The following is a 24,870-nucleotide window of genomic DNA, read 5'->3' on the forward strand; positions in this document are numbered from 1 at the left end:
TATTTTGTCAAATAATAAATATTTTTTTAACAAACAAATTATATAAATAATCCATAGTTTGAAACTTTTCTTATTAATTAATAAATAAATTTTTCCTTGAAAATTTTTTAATCATACTATTAAATATAATATTTGTACAATAATATGACACCTATTTGGCAATTAAATATTATAAATATCTTTACAATAAAAGACACAAGTCATAAATCACATGATAAAAATTTTTTATAATTTATATCGACCTTTGAATCAAGTTAAGCTTCAACTTCTACTTTTATCAGATGTATCATATTCAAAATATTACAAATATAATCAATCATTAATATTTAGTTTAAGTTGAAGAAGGAAGAATTGTCTGGGAATAACCTTTTTTAATTCTATAATTAGACTATTTTTGAAAAAATTTCTTTACTTTTATTATCATTAAGTATAATCAAATTATCAATTTTTAATCGCGCATCTTCTTTTTGATAGAAATAGGTAAAATTAATGAATAATTAAAAAACGATTTGTTATATTCTATATTATTTTAAATACGCTTTTCTATCTAACTTATTAAATATATATATTATATAACTTCTTACAAAATAAAATTTAACATACAAATGTTGGAAAAAAATTTTAATTGTATAACTTGTATATTTATAAATTGAAAAAAATATTATTAATCATAAAACTATTTATCATAAATAATATTACAATATTATTTTTTTTAATCTATTTTTTTTTAATTACCTTCTGTTATCATCTACTTTTGTTAATAATTTTTACCTTTACATAATTAATATTTTATTTTATTTTTTTAATCAAAAAAATAAAAAAAAAAAAGTGTATCTTGTAATTATGATCATTAAAATATATTTATAAAATTTTTTTCATGATCAAATATGGAAAAAAATATATATAAATATATATATATACATGTAATGTGTTTACAAAAATCGTGTGGAGAAGTTTTTTTAAAATGAAAAAATTGAAATTTTAAACAATGTTTGTTTTTAATTAACATTCTTTTCTTTCTTCAAAAAAATCGTCATATTTTTGATTGAAATAACAAATTATTTAGATAATATTACTTTCTATAGTTGATTACGTATATATATATTATATATATATATATGTTATTGCCTTTTACATTTGTTATCAAAGTTTGGAAAATATTTTTAATAATTTAACAAAAAAAAATAGATATTTTTAATTTAGTAAAAGATGAGTGAGGATACCATTCATCATATTACTACATTAAATACTAGTGAAAATGAATCTCATAACAATTTATTTTCTTCTACTTTCGGTGTTTGTAGTAATGGACCTGACGATACAGTCAATAGTTATCATAGAAATAATAAAAATAAAAAAAAATACCAATTTATAGAGAAAGATTCAATGATTAATGAATTAGTAAGTATAATTATTGTTTTTTTTTTTTCTATTTAAAATATATTATTAAATTTAATTATTTTTTTTTTTTACTTTGTATAGGATGAAAAAATTCAAAATTGTTGGATAGAAAAAACATTTAAAATACGAGAATGTATTAAATTTATTCCATCTTCTAATGAAAAAGATAAATGTTGTTGTGGAAATTATAGTTCTTTTCATTCACATAAAGCTTTATCAAGATTTACAACAGCTGTTATAAATAAAAAATATCCTAAATCAGTTAATAATAAAAAATGGAATATTTTAGAACATACAGAATGTAAAAGTACTGATTCATATGGTACAATAGAATTTCAAGGTGGAAATCATGCACATAAAGCTTATTATTGTAGGGTTGGTTTTGATTCTAATCCAAAAGATATTCTTTATTTGATGGAAAATATATGGAAGTTAGAGACACCTAATTTAGTAATAACTATACATGGTGGAATGACAAATTTTGAAGTTCAACAAAAATTAGGAAAAGTTTTTAGGGAGGGACTTCTTAAGGCTGCACAAACAACAGGTGCATGGATTATAACTTCTGGAATTGATTCAGGAGTAGTAAGACATGTTGCAAGAGCTTTAGATGATGCTGGAATTTCAGCAAGAATGAGAAGTAAAATAATTTTATTAGGTATTGCACCATATGGTTTATTATCAAATAGAGAAAAATTTATTGGAAAAAATATTGTTATACCATTAGATCATCAACCATATAGTGTAAGAAATAATTATACAATGTTAAATGATAGACATTCATACTTTTTACTTGTTGATAATGGTACTGTTGGAAGGTATGGAGCAGATATGGTTTTAAGAAAACGTTTTGAAAATTATCTTTCATTACCAAATAATCTTTTTTATCCAGCAAAAAGGATACCTATTATATGTGTAATACTAGAAGGTGGTATTTGTACTCTTGAATCAGCTCTTCAATATGTTACAAGGTAAAAATTATATATATATATTTAAATATAATTTTTTTAGTAAACCACCATGTCCTGTTATTGTTTGTGATGGAAGTGGACGAATTTCAGATTTATTATCTTTTGCACAAAAAAATCTTTTACAAAATGGGTAAATAAATAAATAAAATATAATTATTAATGCTATAATTTTTTAGATTACTTTCACCACCAGTAAGAAATGATTTAGAAATTTTGATAAAAAAAATTTTTAATGCAGATTCAAATACAGCTCATCAAATTCTTAATACTATTATGAAATGTGTTAATCAAAAGGATTTGGTAAGTAACTATATATTCATTATAAATATTTAAAGTTAACAATTTATCGTTATGGAGAAGAGGGAGTAAAAGATGTCGATTATACTATATTAACAGCAATTTTACGTGGTCAAAATTTATCTCCAATAGATCAATTATATTTAACATTATCATGGAATCGTGTAGATATAGCAAGAAGTCATATTTTTGCTAAAAATAAAGAATTTAATTCTAATGTTTTATATTCAACATTAATGGATGCTCTTCTCCTTGAAAGAGTAGATTTTGTTAAACTTCTTTTTGAAAATGGAGTTAATTTAAGTAAATTTTTAACAGTTTCAAGATTAGAAACATTATATAATTTTGATAAACAAGAAATACTTTCATTGTTACAATTTTTAATAGGAACTCAAGCAGAATCAAAAAGATATAAAAATTTAACACTTTTTGATATAGGTATAATAATTGAAAAATTAATGGGAAATGCTTATAGAAGTAATTATACAACAAGACGTTATAAATCAAAAAATGGTATTTCAAATAAAAATAAAAATAATTTATTTTCATCAAGTAATAGTAAAGTGGGATCATTAATATTAAGTAGTGGTAATTGTTCCACAAATTCAATTTATTTTAATGGAAAAAATGAAACATTAAAAGAAACAGATTTTGGTGGTAGAAATAATTATATACAACATGAATCTACTGAATCAAAAGAAGAAGTAGATTTTTCATTTCCTTTAAATGAATTAATGATATGGGTTATTTTGACAAAACGTCATGAATTAGCTAAATTTTTATGGCAATATGGTGAAGAAGCAATGGCTAGAAGTTTAATAGCTATAAGATTATATAAAGGTATGGCTAAAGTTGCTTCTGATGATTATACAGCACTTGAAGTTAGTACAATATTACGTGAACATGCTAATGATTTTAAAAAATTGTCATTAGAATTATTAGAACATTGTTATCAACAAGATGATAGACAAACTAAAAAAATGTTAACAACCCAATTACCTAATTGGGGTCATCATACATGTTTATCATTAGCATTTTTAGCAAATAATAAAGAGTTTTTAGCTCATCCATGTTGTCAAATTCTTTTAGCTGAATTATGGTATGGTGGACTTCGTTTTCGTAGTCAATCAAATATAAAAGTTATTGCAGCAGTTTTATTTCCACCAACTATTTTATTACTTGATTTTAAAAGTTCTGCATACAATTTACCTAATAATATATCAATAAAAAAAAAAGATTCACAAATAAATGAAAATAATCATATAATAAATAATTATAAGAATATTGATAAAAATATAAGAACAACATTTTCTGAAGATAATGAAATAGAAGATGAAAATTATTTTAGTTTTCCTAGTAGAGAACATTTAAATCAAAAAAGAAGAAGTGTTGTTTCATTAACATATAATTCTCTTTTTCCAGAAGGACAATGTGGATGGAGAAGACTTTTGGGAAAAAAAGAAGATTCTAATGAAAAAGATAACAAAGAAATTGATCAAATAAATTCTTCAAATATTAATCAACAAACAGATTATATTTATGTTGATTCTTCAAATTTAGAAAAAAAAATAGATGACAATCAAAAATTATCACTTGGAGATAAATTTCAACATTGGATTATATTATTATTTTATAAATTTCTTTTATTTTATAGAGCACCTATAACATCTTTTTGGATATGGGCAATATCATTTGGTGTTTTTTTAACAACATTTACATTTGTTTTATTAATTGAATTTCCAATAGAACCAACTATATATGAATGGTATATATTTGTATATGTTATTTCAATAACACTAGAACATATAAGAAAATTATTAACATTAGAAGGTTCATCTATTATTGAAAAAATACGAGTTTTTTATAATACAACATATTGGCATATTTTAACATCAACTGCTATTATGACATATTTTATAGGTTTTTCATTTAGATTAAATAAAGAAACAATACATACTCATGGAAGAATTATACTATCTGTTAATTCTGTTTTTTGGCATATGAAATTATTTGATTTTCTTTCAGTACACCCTAAAATAGGTCCATATATTACAATGGCAGGTAAAATGGTACTTAATATGAGTTATATAATTGTAATGCTTCTTGTAACATTAATGGCATTTGGTTTATCAAGACAAGCTATTACATATCCACATGAAAAATTTAATTGGTTACTTGTTAGAAATATTTTTTATAAACCATATTTTATGTTATATGGTGAAGTTTATGCAGGTGAAATAGATACATGTGGTGATGAGGGAACAAATTGTGTACCAGGAGGTTGGATACCACCAATAATTATGACAATATTTTTATTAGTAGCAAATATTCTTCTTATAAATATGTTAATAGCAATATTTAATAATATTTTTACAATAACAAATGCTATGTCTCAACAAGTATGGATGTTTCAAAGATATTCTCAAGTTTTAGAATATCAAGATACACCAATAATCCCGCCACCTTTTACTCCATTAATACATTTATATCTTATTATAAATACACTAATAAAATGGTCGGTTAGAAAAAAGAAAAATATAACAACATCAACAGATTATAAAAAAGTTAAGAATATGATGCCTTTTGCAATAAAAATACATATGACTAAAGATGAATTAAGAAGAATACATGATTTTGAAGAAGATTGTATGGATGATTTATGTAGAAAAAAAAATAGTTTAGTTAAAAAAAATTGTGAAACTGATAATGATACATATAATGAAAATATTGAAATTATGACAGGAAAAATTGTTGAATTAATAAATGATAATCAAAATTTAAAAAATAATTTAAATAAAATTCAAGAAGATTTAAAAAATATTGAAGAAAATCAACAATTTATAATTCAAATGGTTATACAAAATCGTGAAAAAAGTATGAATATTAATTTTAAAAAATTTTTTTTTTCTTTTTTTTTTATTTATATTTAATTATTTTTTTTTTTAGGAAAAAATAGTGAAATACAAAATGATAAAGAAATAGATTGTAAATCAACATTAGATGATATAGAAGATCCCGATTCAGAAAATGATGAACCATTTATGAGAAGTCGATTACCTACATATGTTGGTGATAAAATACCCTTAAAACATTATGTACTTCCTCAATATACTTCTATAACCGATGGATTAAGTAATAAATTGCGCCTTCGGGAATGGCATAAACTGTCACTAAGTCGCTATGTAAGTTTATAAACAACTAATTAGCTCTATTTAGTTGCCTTCAGCAAAATAACACTTTATGTACATTATTATATCTTTTTTACTTATAGAGTCAAATTGATGATCAATTAGGAAATGAAGCTAATTTTGATATAAATGTGAATGAGATAAAATCATCAAATTTTTTAAGCGATATGCAAGATATGATGAAGATTAACAATGATGAAGATAACCTATATTTCAATCCTCTTTGCCCTAAGGTATCTTGTCATCATTCAAATCCTAAAAATGATAACATTTTGACTACTGTACCTTTGCAATCATCAACAAAAAAACAATTTGATTAATGGTAATATTTTTATTATAAATTACGTATGTATATAAGTTTTATTATTGTAAAAAAAAAAAAAAAAATTGATAATAATCATTTTCATGGTTGTTACAGTTTACTTGACAAATATAATTTATATCTTTTTAATTATTTAAGGACATATACTAATAATATAAAGATATATTATTATGAAACACTTTTTCTTAAATGCGGTAACTTTTTATCTCTTCTTTCCCTTATTACTCTTTAATTAACAATCCAAAATTGCAATCTGTACCACTTTATCCTTACTATATATTCAGGTGAACTGTTGTATCCTCATCTTTTACTTAAAAACAATTCTAGCGATATATCCTTGTTAGCTAATCCACTGTTACGTAATGATCTTTTATCTTGATCTGCCCACTTTATAACTTCAAAGTGCTTAACCGACTATCTTCCCTACTGATTGCCTGTTCTTGATGAAGCGTGTTTTCTTTCTTCCCACCCAACAGCAGGAAGGTTATAGAAATGAAAGAAAAAATAATAACATAAACTTCACTCTCTAAAATTTTTTTTCCGAAAGAAAATTTACAGTGGTAAAATCAACAGCAATCTTTGTCATACTGTGCCTGAAAAGTTAAGATCATAGGTCAAAGGAAACACGCCTAATAAAGCTTTGTCCTTAAAACTATTACGAAACATTGTTAGATAGTTCATTTACGAACAATCATATTTTTTGTTTATTAAGCCGATTCTATTTAAAAAAAAAGCCTTACGGTTAAGTCATTTCCTTCTATTACAGGACACGACATTCTAATTAATTGTTTCTTCAATCTATACTTGAAGTTCCAATTATCGTAACTTTTATGTATTTTTTATTTAATAAATTATACATTTTTTTATAGATAATGACGGATATTTATACATCTTCAGCTTCTGCAAATAATTTCAAAGCTATGTGGTCATTAGATACATCAATACCATATCAATCAGGAAATGAAATAAATAATTTTAATCAAAATAATCTTTCATATTCAAATGCATTGGATCCATCACATTTTTCAAATCCTAATATTGTAGCAACTTTTGCACAACAACTTTCAACAATTTCAACAAATTATTCTAATTTTAATCCAAATTCTTCACTTTCCAGTAGTGCTGGTTCACCATCTTCTTATGCATCAACATCACCTCCATCAACAGATTCTTTAAAACCACTACTTCCAACACAACAACGAAAAAAAAAACCTCAACCAGTACCAGATGAACAAAAAGATTCAGCTTATTTTGAGAGAAGAAAAAAAAATAATGAATCAGCTCGTCGTAGTAGAGAACAACGAAAATTGAAAGAAGAAAGTTCACAACAAAAAATATGTATTCTTCAGGCAGAAAATCATAGATTAAAATATGAACTTGCTGCTACGACAAATCAAATTGCAGCTTTAACAAATGAATTAAATCAACTTAAAAATAGTTTAGGTTTACAAGCTGCAGCAGCTGCTGCACAAAGTCTTGGACAACCATTCATGATGTCTAATTAATAAATGAAAAATATAATTTGTTGAAAATAATGGAAATATCAAATTTTAATTTTTAATTTCTTTCATGTATATTTTATGAATTTAAATTACTTTTTTTTTAAAAAAAGAAGAAATTGCACAACCGTATCTCAGTAATAATATATTTTAATCTTAACAAAATTTTTACAGGTGTTATTTTTTGTATTAATTTTAAATAAATGTTTTGTTCATAATAATTACTGTTACTAACTTCTTTTTATTTAGTAGTACAATTGTTATATAATAGAAGAGAAAAGATGTTACTTTACTTGAAGTAGTATCTAATTATATTTTAATTGTTATTTTAATGAAGATAACAAAGTATTGTTTAATTTAACACATTTTATAATAATAAATGATATATATATATAAAACGATAAGATCCTTATTATTCTTGTTTGTTTTAGAATACTAGAAAAACATAAAAAGTGAATTATGAAGCTATAATAAGTATTAGATATAAATTTAAGTGTTTTAAGAAGCTTTATTACATATTATTCCATTTGATGATATGCCGGTGTTTTGTTTACAAAAGATTGTTTTTTTATTTTTATGTGAATTGCATAACAAATAGTTGTTAACGGAAATAATCTTATAAGAGTTTATAGAAAATATAATTTTATCCTCTAAAAAAAACTTTACATCAAGATGTTAATATCAAAATAAAACAAGAATAATTAATTATTTCTCATATTTTTATTAAAAAGTTTAATATTTAAAAAAAAAATTTTTTTTATCAATGGTAGTATATTTAAAAAATTTTATACTAAATTAATATTTTGTTTTGTTATAATTTTTTAATATATTATTTAACTACATTTATAATATAATTTAAGATTATTTATAATTAGTATTACGAGTAAATTTAATTTTTTTTGGAAAACATTTAAAATTAAATAAACTAACATTTTTTATGATCTATTATTTTATTATAAAATAATATTTATAAAATTGTTTATAGAAATATTTTTAATATATGAAAATTTTAGTTTATCATAAATAAATAAATAATTATTTAAACATTTAAATTAATTTCAGTTGTTTTTTATATATATATTAATAAAAACAAAAATAATGTTAAAGAAAATAAAAAAGTTTGACAACAAATTTAACAATATATTCTTGTGAATCCTATTGCCTTTCAATTTTTATTTTCTAAGTAACATAACATATTAATGTTTTGTTTTATGCCCATTTGTCATATCATAGAAACATTTATATTAATCATAATCATCTACTCAACTTTTGACTAATTTTATTTGTAGTGGATTTTAAATAATTTACATAAAAAAATATTTTAATATTTAATAAGTTTTTCATCTTTCCTTTGTTTGAAAAATGTTAAATAATAGATAAGTATAAAAAATTTTAAAATGGATTTTTAAAATTTGAAAGAGATGGTAAATCGGGAAGTTTGAGATCTTTAATTTGTTGTGAAACATTAATATTTTTGATAGCTGAAACAGCTCTTGCTGGAGCTGCTGAAATTCCTGCTTCTTGCTTTTCAAATTTTTCTTGTTCCTGAACTCTTGTCAATATTTCATTCATATTAGTTTCTAATACCATTCCACCCATTACAAGTTCACTTAAAATATTATGAACTTTATCTACATGAAAAACTAAATCTAATTCACATACATTTTCAAAACACCTGTCAAGTGTTTCAACAAAAACTTGAATCAAATCTAATATCCCTAATTCACTTTCAGAAGAATCAACACAGAAAACAAAATATAATGTTGCATAGTGACGGTATATTAATTTATAATCTGATCCACCAATTAATAAACTTCCTTCAAGAAAATTACATACATTCTCGTCTCTTTTAGAAACAATTTGAAAAGTTTCACGAACAATTTGTTGTTGTTCATCTTCAGACTATAATATTTTTAAACTAACTTATATTTTTTTTTTAATAACTTACATAATTACTATAAAATTTTAATAAACGTGGCTTTCCATGATTATTAAATACTAAAATAGCTTTTATCATTATAAAAATATTAATAAATATTAAAAAAAATATATATTTCTAATATATTTTAAATAATTGTATGTTTTATTGGACTTTACAGTTATGACGCGTTTTTCCAAATATCACTCTCAGGACAAAAGAGTATGATTCTTAATAATTATCATTAAATAGTTTTAAATATTTTATTTTTACAAACATATGTAGTGTCCTTATCTAGTTTTATCATATATTATTATAAATATAAAGAAATTTTTTTATTAAAATTAGTTACTAAGTTATCATTATCAATAATTTATTATTATAGTAAAATGACAATAAATAATAAAGAATCTCAATATTTATTTATAACATATCTTGATGCGGGTTTTCTCCTGTTGTCTGGATATATACATCTATTTTAAAGTAGCAGATAAATATTTATAATTATTACTATCATACATTGATCACAATTCTATATTTTGTGCTATCAATGTGTTTGTATTTTGCATATATATACAAATTTTTCTGTCTCTAATGATGATCAACAGTCTAAATCGATTTCATATTAGTTTAACAATAATAATATGTTTTTTTTTAAAAAACTTTTCTTTCTTATTTAAATGCTGATAAAATGTTATCTATACTGATAAAAGTAAGATTTAAATTAATATACTTTGTTGTTTGAACTGTACTTGTATTATGTTGTTGTAAAACTAATTATATAATATTTTATATAATTTATGTAATATTATTATCTGATTATCTTTTTTTTTGTATAATTATATATATTTTTTTATTGTAAATTATTTTATATTATTTATTTTACTTGAATAACTTTAAAAATGTAATTTTTATTTACTTTTTATTTTTTTTTATAGAATTAAAATTTTGTTGTAATTCATTATATGGAAGAGCCACATTTTTTAAATATACAAAGAAGTTACCAGATATTATTTTCATATGCTGGAGCAGAAGAATCTAAAGAATGTATAGGAAATAAAATTACTGGTGATGAACATATATATTCACTTTCTTGGAGAAGGTAAATTTATTGTATGATTATTTGTTAAATTTATTTCATTAGAGATTCAAGACAATATCCTTATCCATTCCAAATTAAATTTACTACAAAATTTGTAAAATACAATGAATATAAAGCTCTAGATCCAACAGATCAAGAAATAAAACATTTTAAAAAAGTACCATTTTTACATATTTTTTTTATTAATTGCTCAACTCCAGAAGAGTATCGTTCTAAAATACGTCATGAAGTAAGTGAATGGTTTGCTAATTTAAACAATATTGAAAAGTCACAATGGATTATTGTTTTTGATAGTAAAAATGCAAGAGAAAAAAAAAATAGAGGACAGGTTATGGAAAGAATAAAATCAGATTTTTCTTCCTACTTTTCACGAGTAATTGAAGTATATGATAGAGCATCATTATCTGTTTTAGAAAGTACTATTACTGCATCTATACTTATAAGTATTGAAACATATGCCAGTATGTTAGAAAGTTTTTTATTATATGAAAAACAGCATTTTACTAATACTAATTTTAATCTTCTTGCTTATTCAAATGGTTTTTTTATTTTAATGCATTTTTATTGGAGTATTGGATTGTTAGAGACGGTCTTATCACAATTAGATGATCAAAAACTTTTTTTAGATGATATTGTAGAGTCATACTCAAAGAATGGCAATGCATATGAATGGGGAAGACGTGATGAAGTATTTGATAAATTTGAATTGTTATCAACATTAATGGATTCAAAACAATCTGTAAATTTTAATTCACTAATTATTATACCGTATTTAAGAAAATATATACTTGCCCAACAAATTATGACCTCATTTGCTATCTATTTTAACAAAAGTAAAAGAGCTATCAATTCTGATGTTAATGAAAATTTAGAAAGACTTGCAATCTTAAAAATTGACATTTCTTCAATAATTCTAAATAGTCTCTATGAAACAATACAAAAAATTAACTCAGATATTAATTTACTATCATTAAAAATTGATAAATTTGTTTACAATATTTGGATTGTTCTTATTGTATTAGAATGTTTTGAATTTGCTAGTATTTTGACACCACAAATGTTTAACTCTGATCTTGGATCAAATAATATTTGTTTATTATTAAAAATAAAATGTGATTCAATGAAATTTTCATGGAATGAAATGAAGAAACGTAATTTTAAACTTTCAAAAGAAGAGTTAGATAAACTTCCAATACATGGACCATTTTTTGGAAATGAAGTAAATTTATTATCTAAGTTTAAGGATTGTCTTACAAATAGTGAAGATTTTCAATTGTATATGGAAAGTACATTTATAGAAGCAATAATGGAAATGAAAAAATTAAAATATTTTAGAAATTCAATTTATATTAGCTATAAATTGGCAGAAATTTATAAAGAAATGGATAATTTTGAGGGTGCTTTAAAAATAAAAGTAGAATCTATGAAAGATATTTTATTTGCTGGAGAATGTCATAGTGCGATGACAAAATTATTATTAAGAGAAGTTATTGATGAAATAATTCATTTTCCAGATAAAGAATTTTATATGAAAGAGTTATATTTATTTTGTTATTATGGTTTAAATTATGCTCAAAATGAGGAAGGAAGAAAGTTGTATCAAAATTTACTTTTTGAGTTACCATTAAATGATATTATTGATAAAGTTGAAATTCCATCTTGGTTAAAAAATCAAATTCCATTTAAAATAAATTATAATGGTGCAAGTAATCATTTACTAAAATGTACAACTAATAAAGAGGAAGAATTTAGATTTTCTATATCAACAAAATTACCCTTAGAAATATTAGATTTTAAAGTTAAAATTTATTTTCGTCTAGTAAATAGAGAAATTTTAGCTTCATTAGCAAAAAAAAGATTTTTGTTTTTGTGTAAATTTAATTCTGAAGAAATAGTTAATAGATTTGGGTGTCTTCATAAAGGTGGGTCTAATGAAACGGAAAATAAAAATGACACTAACTTAATATCATTTGAATCCACATCAATAGATAATAATGAATGTATATTACTTCCAAATGTGGCAAATAAATATTCAACGTGTCTTAAATTTTCACAAACGGGTTTATATATGCTTGAATATATTGAAATTATGTTAAAAGGAAGTTTAAAGTTTATAGTAAAAAATAATTTATTATACCAAGGTAGTAATGAAAGTCAATTATTAAAACCGTTATTTAAAAATGTTTTTGTTATTGTTGATAATGATCCACCAACTATAAATTTTGGAGAAGAATTTGAAAAAACTTCTCATTATCTTTTAATGGCTGGTGTTGTACAAAAAATATATATAACATTGAATGCTGGATCTAAAAGTATGGATGAAAGTATACTTATTATTGAATCTAAATCTGGATCTGAAGATCGTTTAGAATTTTTGGGATCTGATGGAGAATGGTCAAATAATGTTAAAATTAATATTAGAAAATTAAATGCAACAGAGACAATATCAGTTGAGGTACAACTTTATTTACCTACTGCGAGACTTTCATTTTCAAACTGGGAAGATCCACCAGTTACTAAAAAAATTTTATTTAAATGGATGGGTAGTGATAAAACTATGAAAATTGATTTTAAACCTTTAATTAATATTATAACAACAACATCTATTATGGACAATAAGGCTTTGTTTGAAATGGAAATTTATCGCAAACATGGTAAAGATTTTATTATTCAACCAATTGATGCTAAATTTCAGCATCTTTCTAAAGACATTGATACCAAAGAAGATCAAATTGATATTAATCGACTAAATATTGATATAATTGAAAATCTAGATATTGATTCTGTTTATTCCATTGTTTGGCTTTTAACAAATAATCAAAAAAAAATAACTACAGCTTTGAATTCAATTTTAAAATATAAATTAACTTTTAAATATAAAGTATTAACATTTGATAATTCTAGTGGTAAATACATTGAAATTCCATTTGAAAGAGGTTACCAATTAATATCAGAATTTAATTTTGCCCTTCCAGCAATTGAATATGAAATTTGTGCACAATTATTATCAGAACAACCACAATCTGTTATTTGTAGAGCACAAAGTACTTGTGAAATGGTTTTATCAATTAGAAGTATAACACGTGTGGTTGAAACAATTATTGTTGGTTTAGATGCAGATCCAAGTATTTGGAAAATAACTAATAAATATAAGCAATTAACAATAAAGGATAGTGGATTAGGCCAGATAGCTTTTTCTATTATTCCTTTAGTTGTCGGTTTTTTACCATATCCAAATATAACCGTCTTTTCATTTAATAAAGAACATGGTCAACCAGAAAAGATGAAAGAAATAATTGATAATTATCCACAGGTTATCGGTAAACAGATATGTACATTTTCAAGAACAAAAGGAAAACAGATACATGTTTTAGGTCAAATAACAATAGAAAATGCTTCGTCAACATCAAGTCTTCCAATTTTAAATCATAAAAGTCATAATAGAGGAGAATCAAATGTTTCATCTTCCAGGAGCTCACTAAGAAGTTCTGCAAGACAAAAATTGCAAAAGTTTTTTGACAAATAAAGATACTTTTCTATTTCAGTAGGGACTTTATTAAAACTAAAAGAAAGTAATTTAATGATGTCTTACGGAAATAAAATAGGTCTTTTTGAAATTGTCATAACAAAGACTAATCAAATAAATATTTTATTTTTTTTTAATATTATTATAAAGTTTAAAAATATTTTTATGTCAAATGTTAAATGATATGAATTTAAACAATGTTTAATTTTTATTTAATCATGAGAGATTTTTTCATTATAATAAAGAAAGTTATTACAGGATAAGAATATATAAGAAGCCGAAGTTAACTGAATCTTTATCATTTATTTAGTTGTAAAAATTGATTATTTTAAATAATTATGTCTAAAGTATATTTTTTTAAAGACTTTCTGTATTACTTAATATATTGTATTGGTTTTAAAAAAGGAAACTAAAGTTGCAATTTTAAAGGTAATTAAATATTATTATTATTTTGTAATAATCTTATATAAACAAAGTTCCATATAAAATAGGAGAAATTTTACTCAATAAATGTATTGAAAAAATATTAGGGGGTCAAATTCTAAAAAAAATTAAATTTATAACAAATCATAACAAGGTATTTGATAAGAAAAACAAACATACTGTTAGAAGATTTTTTCATAATTTTTAATATAAAAATAAAACTTTTTTTTTAAATTAATCATTTAAGTCTTCATAAAAGTAAACAAGATACTATTAATTTCTTGATATTTAATGATGTTCTTTTCAATAATTTGAAAAATATAAAATAAAAGAATAAGAAGTATTAAAGCACTTTATGATAAATGTTGGAAAGTTACTTTGCAGAATTTATGTGAAGATAGAAGAACATGGAGAAGTATATTTTCCTAAAGTTAATACAAAATGTGGCAGTTTACTAATCATCTAAGATAAATGTGAAGATAATAAAGAAGGGTGAAAAGAAAAAAATTGTCCTATCGAAATGGAGAAGTAACGTATTTCTTGCTTCATTAACAAATTGTGTTTATTATCAACAAAAATTTTCATTTAAAAAAATTGAATTCTTACATGAAATTTTAAAAGTGATATATTTTCAATAGAATAAAACTAACTTTTTTAAAAAAAATTATTAATATTCAATTTTTGTGCAAAGATAAATTAATTCTTTGAGATACATTAAAATAGAGTTTCAGTAGTGCATTCAAATTGTAAAAATAGTTATGAAAATAGAAATAAATTTAACAAATTTAAATATTTTTTATACTTTCAATAATAAAAGGTGAAACTGAAATTAAAAATTCTAGTAACTTTTTAGAAAATAATAATATTAAAGTTCTGATATAAAATTATTATACTAAAACAACAAATAAATAAAGAAAAATAAGTAATTTAAAATATTTTTAATGAAAATTAAAAAAAAACTTTTTTTTGGAATTTGAATATGTCACTATAGTCATTCGATAGCCCATGAAATGGGATGAATTTTGAATATAATCAACAATATTTGAAAATTGAAACTTCAGGAGTTATAAGGATTCAAAGATGAAGGGCGAAATTGTGGAATATTTTTTTGTAAATCTCGATTTCTATGATAATATTGTAAATTTTAAAAATAAATATTTTATTCTAGATCACATTTTTACGAGAAATTCATTAAGCCTATTCACATCTTTATAGGACTTCTAAAAATGAAGTTATGATAAGAAATATGTTGAAAAAAATGTTTTAAAAATCTAGTGATAACTCGAGTAAATTAAGCCACAGAAGCATGAAACCAGATGCGCTGAGCTTTTTTCATAATTTAAGATATACCCTACGTTGAAAAATTTTTTTTATTTTCAATGGTTGTTGAGATATGAAACTTGACACTTTTTCGCGCGAAATTCATTGTCATCATTTTTTTATATCTCAAAAGTGCTTTAAGATATAAAAAAATTTTGAAGGTAGACCCCATTTGAAAACTCAATAGAAGACGATTGATGAAATCTGATTGCATTTATCTTCATTTTGAAGCGAGATATGACCAAGGGCGGAAATTTTTCTAAAATATTCATTGTTTCTGACTTTTCAGTATCTCAGAAAATACTTATCCTATGAAGATGGAACTAGTTTCATTTGATTTCTATTCGAAAGTAGTTCTATAATTATAATTTCTATAGCTGTCACAATATTTATTTCTGAGATATAAAAATCGGCTGAAAATTTTCTAGATTTCTGATTTTACCTCTAAAAATGTTAACAAAGAAAGACAACTTTTTTTGGAAATTGAATATACTACTATATTCATTCGATAGCCCTTGAAATGGGATGAATTTTGAATATAATCAACAATATTCGAAAATTGAAATTTCAGGAGTTATAAGGATTCAAAGTTCAGAGGCGAAATTGTGGAATATTTTTTTTAAATCTCGACTTCCATGATAATATAGTAAATTTTAAAAATAAATACTTTATTCTAGATCACTTTTTTACGAAAAATTCATTAAGCCTATTTACAACTTTATAGGACTTCGTAGAATGAAGATATGATAAGAAATATGTTCGAAAAAAAGTTTTAAGAATTTAGTGATAACTCAAGTTAATGAGGTCATAGGTCCATGAAATTTGATGCGCTGGGCTTCTTTCATAATTTAAGGTGTACCCTACGTTGAAAACATTTTAAAATTTTTAACGGTTCTTGAAATACTATGCTTGGTACTTTTTCGCGCGTAATCCATTGTCATCATTTTTTTATATCTCAAAAGTGCTTTAAGATATAAAAAAATTTTGAAGGTAGACCCCATTTGAAAACTCATTAGAAGTCGATTGCAGAAATTCGTTTGCATTTATCTTGATTTTGAAGCGAGATATGACCAAAGGCGGAAATTTTTCTAAAATATTCATTGTTCTCGACTTTTCAGTATCTCAGCAAATAATTATCCTATGAAGATGGGACTAGCTTCATTGGATTTCATTTCAAAAGTTAGTCTAGATTATTAATTTTCATAGCTATAGCATTATTATTTTTAGAGATTCATAAATTGGCTGAAAATATTCTAAATTTCCGACTTTACCTCTAAAAATGTTAACAAAGAAAGACAACTTTTCTTGGAATTTGAATATGCTACTATACTCATTCGATAGATCTTGAAACGGGATGAATTTTGAATATAATCAACAATATACTAAAAATAAAACTTCAGGAGTTATAAAGATCCAAAGATGAAGGGCGAAATTGTGGAATATTTTTTTGTAAATTTTGATTTCTATGATAATATTGTGAATTTTAAAAATAAATACTTTTTTCTAGATCAATTTTTTACGAGAAATTCATTAAGCCTATTCACATCATCATAGGACTTATAAAAATGAAGATATGATAAGAAATATGATTAAAAAAAAGTTTTAAGAATTTAGTGATAACTCAAGTTAATGAGGTCATAGGTCCATGAAATTTGATGCGCTGGGCTTCTTTTATAATTTAAGGTGCACCCTACGTTGAAAACTTTTTTAAATTTTCAACCGTTCTTGAAATATTATGCTTGGTACTTTTTCGCGCGTAATCCATTGTCACCATATTTTTATATCTTAAAAGTGGTTAGAGGTATAAAAATATTTTGAAGGTAGACCCTATTTGAAAACTCATTAGAAGTCGATTGCAGAAATCTGTTTGCATTTATCTTGATTTTGAAGCGAGATATGACCAAGGGCGGAAATTTTTCTAAAATATTCATTGTTCCCGACTTTTCAGTATCTCAGAAAATACTTATCCTATGAAGATTGGACTAGTTTCATTTGATTTTTATTCGAAAGTAGGTCTAGAATAATATTTTCTATAGCTATAACATTATTTTTTTCAAAGATTCAGAAATTGGCTGAAAATATTCTAGATTATCGACTATACCTTTAAAATTGTGATAAAAAAACAATTTTTTTTTGAATTTAATATAATGAAAAAAGTTTTCCAAAACTTTTTTTTACTGTTTTTCAAATATCAACGGCTCAAATTACTATATATTTAATTAAATTTTCAAAAAATTTTTAAATACTTTGATTATTTTATTTTTTATTAATTTAGTATGTCAGTGACTCTAAAAGAGATCCATCAATGAATCATTTTGAAATAGATTATTTGAAAGATAATAATTTTAAAGTTTTTTACTTTAGAAATATAAATTTTTATTATAATATTTTATGAAGAGATATAATATATTTTTATTACTAATAAATTATAACAAAAATAAAGAAAAGAACATATTCTTTTATTATTATATTAAAAAAATTAATTACTATAGATATTTTTATATAAATAATAGTTAATATTTTCCATACATTTAAAAAGTTTTTGAACAAATTTATAATATAATATTAATTCTCTTTTACAAACACCTTTTTACTATACTATTAGTTGTTATTATCATTAGATTTTAATCATCTTTTTTAATAACACAAAAATATTCTATTAAATTGAATAACTTTATTATTGTTAAAAAAGTATAATGTATGTTATGAGAATTATTGATAATTTGTTAATTAATTAATTTTTTTCTACTGTAAGATCATTTTTTTTCTTACAAGCTATTTTTTCCTTTTCTGTTTTTGGACATTTAAGTGATATTGGAAATACATAAGAATTTTTGTCAATATATATAACACCAGCTAAATTTTTCAGCTCTTCATCATAATCACTGGCACTAAAAACTGTTATTAGATGACCTTCAAAAAGTACCTCATATCCAATTTGGCACACTTGATGTCCTCTTATAACAAGATCTATATTAAGTTTTTTACAAAATTGTGTCAATGCATTTTGACCAAATAATGATGAAACACCTCTAGCAGTATTTGGTTCATATAATTTTACAAGTTTATCTGGATCTGCCCATAACAAATCACATGCAATTGAATGAACATTTTCTAATGGACGCTTGATTTCTCTAATACAATCTAAAGATTTAATTTTTGAAGAGATACCACCATGCATACAAAGAACTTTTTTAGAAATGAGTGCGGCTAAAGGAAAAAATGAAAAAAGTCTATTGAATTCTTCATAAATTGTAAACATTAAATTATTATCTAAAATACGTTGTTTTAATTCTTCTTGAAAACCATAAACTTTATTTATGTGTTTTAGTTCGTGATTTCCACGTAATAAATAAATATATTCTGGATATTTCATTTTTAATGCCAAAAGTAATAACATAACTTCTAATGAATTATCACCTCTATCAACATAATCACCTAAAAATACAAATTTTTTTGTTGGTGGTTTTCCAAATTTTTTAAAAATCCTAAGTAAATCATTATATTGTCCATGAATATCTCCACATATTATAACAGGTGGATCAACTTCTATCAGCGAAGGTAATGATACAATTTCTTTTGAAAACATATGCTGAATCCATTGAATTTCTTCTATACAATAAAAAATACAACTTTCATCTTTATAATTAAAATGTTTTTCAATAAATGTATCAAGATCTAAAAAATCCCAATTTTCAATTTTAATATTCTTATTTGCTTCATCTTTCCATTTAATGTTAAATTTTGCATCTTCTTCTTCTAAATTATTTTCTACTACATTTTCAGTAACTAAATCAGCAATTGGTTTAACTGAAGCTTGGAAAGAATGTTGATTTTTTGATTTGTCTTTAAATGAAATTTGCATTTGTGATGCTTTTCCATTTATTGGTATAACTGCAGTATATGAAGAATTTACCATATCTTTTCGATTATCAGTTTTTTTGTCATATTGTTTTACATCCATTCGATTAATAAGACATTCCATCTTTTTCAATAAATTGTTATTATTTTTTTTGGGTATTTCATTTACCAATTTTTTTCCATTGCCAATATTAGTAGATTTAGTATTTTTTGTTGGCGTTTGTCTGGAACTAGCTAATTGATTATTTTTAAAAGTTGAATTAATGTCTTTCATAGGATGTGACATCAGAAAAAAATATGTAAAAAATGAACAATTTTTATGAAATTTTACTTGAATTTTAAATAACTTTTTATTTGTGCATTTAAAACAAAAATTTTTATATTGACATATTAATTATGTAAATTTTTTATATTTTATTCAAATAATTGTTAAATAACACAAATTAAAGATTCTGACGACAAAAAGTTTTCTTATGCTGTGATCTCTTAAATTTTAAATTTAATTTCTTTATTTTTTAATGAATGATTTATATCATTCTACATTCTACATTCTACATTATTTTAAATTATTATTGTTTAAAATTATCTAGAAAAATAAATTTTTATTATAAAATAATCATAATTTAAAATTAACATATTAAAAATAAACAAAAATTAACTTATAGAAATTCATTACAAGTATATTTAGCTAAAATTTGAATAAATTAAAAAAAATTGATGTTGAAATCATGAATCACTTTATATACTTCTATTGGTTAGTTATATTCTTTTAAGTCAATAACAAAAATATTAGTTACTTGCACTCTATTATTTTGAACATCCACAGCGCCAAAAACGGCATCACATTGATTAAAAACTTCTTCAATATGAGATACAATAATAAATTGAACATCACTTCGAAGTGATCTTAAAGTTGCTACAAGATACTTCAATTTTTCATGATCCATATTAGCATCAACTTCATCAAAAATTAAAAATGGAGGTGAAGTTATTTGATGACAAGCCAATATCATAGACAATGATACAATTTTCTTTTCTCCAGTACTTAATTGACTTAACTCACGAAGCTGTTTCCCTGGAAGTTGGCAATATATATGAGTTCCTTCAAGATATGGTTCCATTGAAACCATATTGCATTGCATATAAAAAGAACAATCAAAACTTCTAAATAATTTATGCATAAATTCTTCCATTTTTGTATTTAGTAGATTGTATAGTTCTTCAAATTTTCTTTTTCTTTCTATTTTTACATTTCTAAATAATTCTGAACACGCTTTTCTTTTGAATTTCACTCCCTCCAATTCAGAATCTAAAAACGAAAATTTTTTTTTCAATGATTCGCATTGAAGTTTATGTGTCTCCAAAAAATTCAAAGTATTAATTTCACTTTTAATACTTTCTTCAATTTCAATCGCGTGATTTAACAAACTATCCAATGATTCTTCAAACATAACTCCATATATATCAGCTAAATATGATTTATCAAAAGATTCAATAGATAAGTGCTCATCAAGTTTAATATATTCATATTTTTTAATGATTAAAGAAATTTTTTTCTGAAAATCAAAAATTTGAAGTTTTAAAGATTCAATAGTTTTTGTAGAATCAGCTTTTAAAATATCAAGCCATGACTTCAATTCTTTGATAGCTTTGTCTAGTTCCTTAAATTCAAAATTACACTTTTCAATATGTGATTCATTACTTGTTATGTTTTCTTTTAGTTCTTTTGTAAATTGAGACAATTTTTCTATATCTTCTGCTAAATTTGTTATCTCATTCCTATTACCATCAAGTTCAATTTCAAGCAAAAGTAATTGTTGCGAAGAAGCTGATATTTCAAGTGAATTCTTTTCTTCTTGCAAACAATTAATTTTTTCTTGAATTCCATCAATAACTTTCAAAAAATCTTGAACGTTCGACGAATAATCTTGAGAATCCAATGATTTTACGTTATATTTTTCTAAAAAACTACGAAAAATTTCATCTTTTAATAACTTTCTAGATTCAACTAAATCGCTTAATTTTTCTTGTATCATACTTAAATCTTTATCATTTTCAGAAATGTTTCCTATGATTGTGCTCTCTTCTAGTTCTAAACATTGAAATTCATTTATCAACTTTGTTTTTTCAGATAATTTTTCATTTAATGTATTACTTTCTACTTTGATATCCGCTTCAAGATCTTTTATTTTTGATTCAATATCATTTAACTTCATGTTAACTTCGTATTCCCTGTCTTTACTGAAAACTAATTGAAGCTCCAATTTATTTAGTTCAATAACTTTTTCATTATAATTATCTATTTCGCCTAATACATTAAGTGACATTGCATTTAATTGAATTCGATTCCTATAAAATATTGTTCCATCATTAACAACAATCTTGCATTCATCATAACGACTATCCTTCCTTAGTGAAATTGCTACATCAATATTATCACAAAACAAAATATTGTTACATACATAATCAACAAGTTGTTCTGCTTCTTCAACATTTGATGTTACCAATGGTTTTAATGGTCTGTAATTATTACTTGTATAAATTGCACTAGAACCAATTACATCTCTTAATATTGGAAGAGAATCTATTGATAAAATATCTGTTCTTCCTATGTTATTTTCATTGATAAAATCAATACAATTCAGTACAGAATCAAAGTCTTTGACAACAATTATATTTCTTTTTTCAAAAATATAAGAGTAAAATAGATCACTTTTTGATGTTTCATTACACTTTAAAAGATCCTCAACACGACCTAAAATATTATTACCAAATTTATCCTTCAATTTTTCTACAACATCTTTTGCTTTTAAATCTTTGTCTCTTATTTTTTTCAACATGTTTTTTTTTGTTATATCCTTTTTGATACATTGAATTTTATTTTCTATTTCTTTTACTTCATTAGATATATGACAAACATTTAGTGATAATTCTTCTTGAATGCTTTTACTTTTATTTAATTTATTTTCTAATTCTTTTTTACCATCCTCAAGATTTTTAATCTCACTATCATAAGCTTTTATTCCATTTTCAAGAATAGACTTTTTATATAATACTTTTTCTAACATTGAACAATTAACTTCTTTATTTTTATTCAGTTGTTCTAAACATGATTCATTGTACTTTATTGAAAATTCTAAAAAGTTATTCCGAGATTTATATTTATAATCTAAATTCTTAAATTCTTCAGTCATGGTAACTTTTTGTAAATCATCTTCAACTATTGAATTATAGGCCTTTCGAGCTTTTTCTTGTTCATTTTGCTGTTTTAAAATTTGTTCATCAATCACAGCAATACGTTCTTTTAAACATTTTTCTTCTGTAATATATCTTTCTTGTCTTTTTAAATTTTCTTCAAACAATTTGTTTTTTACTTTGTGTTTATCTTTCATTTCGTACAATAAATTCATATTTCTATTAAATTCTTTTTTTTGTTTCAATAAATTATTGTAATTAACTTTCTTATTATTAAGAAGTTCTTGTCTTTTATTATCGTATTCTTTAATTTTTTCCTCAGTTTCTTGTATTTTTTTATTTTTTTCATCAACATCTTTTTCAAAAAGAGTTAGTTGGTTTTTCTTTAAAGATATATCTGAAAGAAGTTTAAAAGTTTCTAAATTAACCCTTTTCCTAGTGCTTTCTTCTAATTGTGCATTAAGAGCAGTATTTTTAGCTTCATTTTCTTGTAAAATTTCCAAGATTTTCCTTTCATTTAAACTGCCTTTTTTGCTCTTATTTAAAACTCTTATTTGAGAGTCATAACCTTCTAGTTCTTGTTCCAATGACTTATATCTTTGTACTACCTCTCCACTTCCAGCCATTTCTTCAATATATGCTGTTATTTGTTGAGGACTCATTTGTATAATAAAACCAATATCTCCTTGTCCAACGACAATATTATTTAATCCATTTGAAATATGTAATTTACTAAGTTCCAACTTATAATCATCTAATGATACAATTTCTCCATTTACCTCATATTCAGGCCATGAGGTTTTATTATTAAAGTTATAAAATATTTTTTTTTTAAGTGTAAGAGTTTTTGTTCCACATTCCCAAAACTCTAATTCTACAGAACAATTATTTGATAAGGGTGTCCTTGTATTACTACCATGAATAAGAAAATCCATTCTACTAACTCTCAATTTTTCGTTGTCAGCGTTTAATGCAAACATAATACCATCAATTAAATTTGATTTACCTATGATGTAAAATAACAAAATTTACTTTCCTGTAACTTACCAGATCCATTTCCTCCTATAATTCCATTTAAATCGGCGAGAGGACCGAGTGTAACACTTCCTCTGTATGTTTTAAAATTAAAAAAATGTACAAATTTCAACTTCATATGAAAAAATCTAAAGATAAATTAATTTAGGATTATTTATAAATATTACTGAAACACGATTGGTATTTAAAAAAAAGAAAAACTATACATTGAAAACATAAAAAATACGCGCCATTTTTATAAATAGATATGCTCTTAAATACAATACATATATCATTATAAATCCCAATCGTCATGTCAATTTTTAATTAAGTAATTTATAATAACATTTTCTTACAATAAATAAAGCCTTAAAATTGTCTTTGTAAAAAATAAATTTGGTAATTTGTTTTAACTAATAAAGTAAATCATATTTAAAAGTTTCATTTGACAACTACATAATTAATTATAATATTCAAGGTTTAAAGAATGAAAAACAAATTTCAGATGTAAACATTTATCAGTTGACCATCTTTTTTTACCAAAACAAAAGTTATTTATCATTTGAGAAAAAGAAATTTCTAATTTTAAAGTTTTGAAATAAAATAAATTAAAACAGGGAATTGTAAAAAATATAATTAATAATAAAGAGGATAAAAAAAATAAAGTAGCATTAGAAAACATCCCATTATTCTTAGATACTAAATAATAAAACCCGCGATAATATGAACGAATTTTTTGGAGTAAAGAATTTTACTTTGTTTGTCATTGGAGAAAATGATTTTTTATTAACTGGAAAGAATAATGTGAAAAATTTACCAATGAATAAATTTCT

The 24,870-nt window shown here is 23.2% G+C and overlaps 6 protein-coding genes across 6 annotated transcripts; 3 read left to right on the plus strand and 3 right to left on the minus strand.

The window, feature by feature from the left end:
* Positions 1-1,209: 1,209 nt before the first annotated feature.
* On the plus strand, positions 1,210-6,177 carry SRAE_2000029100 (Transient receptor potential cation channel subfamily M member 1; the record flags this gene model as incomplete). Its single annotated transcript, XM_024651103.1, has 7 exons — positions 1,210-1,401; positions 1,483-2,372; positions 2,413-2,502; positions 2,549-2,672; positions 2,735-5,543; positions 5,616-5,851; positions 5,941-6,177. 7 exons carry the CDS (start codon positions 1,210-1,212, stop codon positions 6,175-6,177), a joined length of 4,578 nt encoding a protein of 1,525 aa, XP_024504814.1.
* Positions 6,178-6,349: 172 nt separating this feature from the next.
* Positions 6,350-7,684, plus strand: SRAE_2000029200 (Protein giant; the record flags this gene model as incomplete). The annotated part of the gene is made up of 2 exons (XM_024651104.1): positions 6,350-6,373; positions 7,049-7,684. 2 exons carry the CDS (start codon positions 6,350-6,352, stop codon positions 7,682-7,684), a joined length of 660 nt encoding a protein of 219 aa, XP_024504815.1.
* A 1,386-nt stretch (positions 7,685-9,070) lies between these two features.
* Positions 9,071-9,695, minus strand: SRAE_2000029300 (Adaptor protein complex AP-3 small chain sigma3; the record flags this gene model as incomplete). Its single annotated transcript, XM_024651105.1, has 2 exons — positions 9,071-9,580; positions 9,627-9,695. The coding sequence occupies 2 exons, from the start codon at positions 9,693-9,695 to the stop codon at positions 9,071-9,073; spliced, it is 579 nt and encodes a 192-aa protein (XP_024504816.1).
* An 866-nt stretch (positions 9,696-10,561) lies between these two features.
* Positions 10,562-14,224, plus strand: SRAE_2000029400 (TRAPP II complex, TRAPPC10 family-containing protein; the record flags this gene model as incomplete). Its single annotated transcript, XM_024651106.1, has 3 exons — positions 10,562-10,698; positions 10,741-10,927; positions 10,967-14,224. The coding sequence occupies 3 exons, from the start codon at positions 10,562-10,564 to the stop codon at positions 14,222-14,224; spliced, it is 3,582 nt and encodes a 1,193-aa protein (XP_024504817.1).
* Positions 14,225-18,701: 4,477 nt separating this feature from the next.
* SRAE_2000029500 (Serine/threonine-protein phosphatase PP1-beta catalytic subunit) lies at positions 18,702-20,114 on the minus strand (the record flags this gene model as incomplete). The annotated part of the gene is made up of 1 exon (XM_024651108.1): positions 18,702-20,114. The coding sequence occupies one exon, from the start codon at positions 20,112-20,114 to the stop codon at positions 18,702-18,704; it is 1,413 nt and encodes a 470-aa protein (XP_024504818.1).
* Positions 20,115-20,583: 469 nt separating this feature from the next.
* On the minus strand, positions 20,584-24,176 carry SRAE_2000029600 (Structural maintenance of chromosomes protein 1A; the record flags this gene model as incomplete). Its single annotated transcript, XM_024651109.1, has 2 exons — positions 20,584-24,029; positions 24,071-24,176. 2 exons carry the CDS (start codon positions 24,174-24,176, stop codon positions 20,584-20,586), a joined length of 3,552 nt encoding a protein of 1,183 aa, XP_024504819.1.
* Between the last annotated feature and the right edge of the window lie 694 nt (positions 24,177-24,870).

This window comes from Strongyloides ratti, assembly GCF_001040885.1.
Source record: "Strongyloides ratti genome assembly S_ratti_ED321, chromosome : 2".
NCBI lineage: Eukaryota > Metazoa > Nematoda > Chromadorea > Rhabditida > Strongyloididae > Strongyloides > Strongyloides ratti.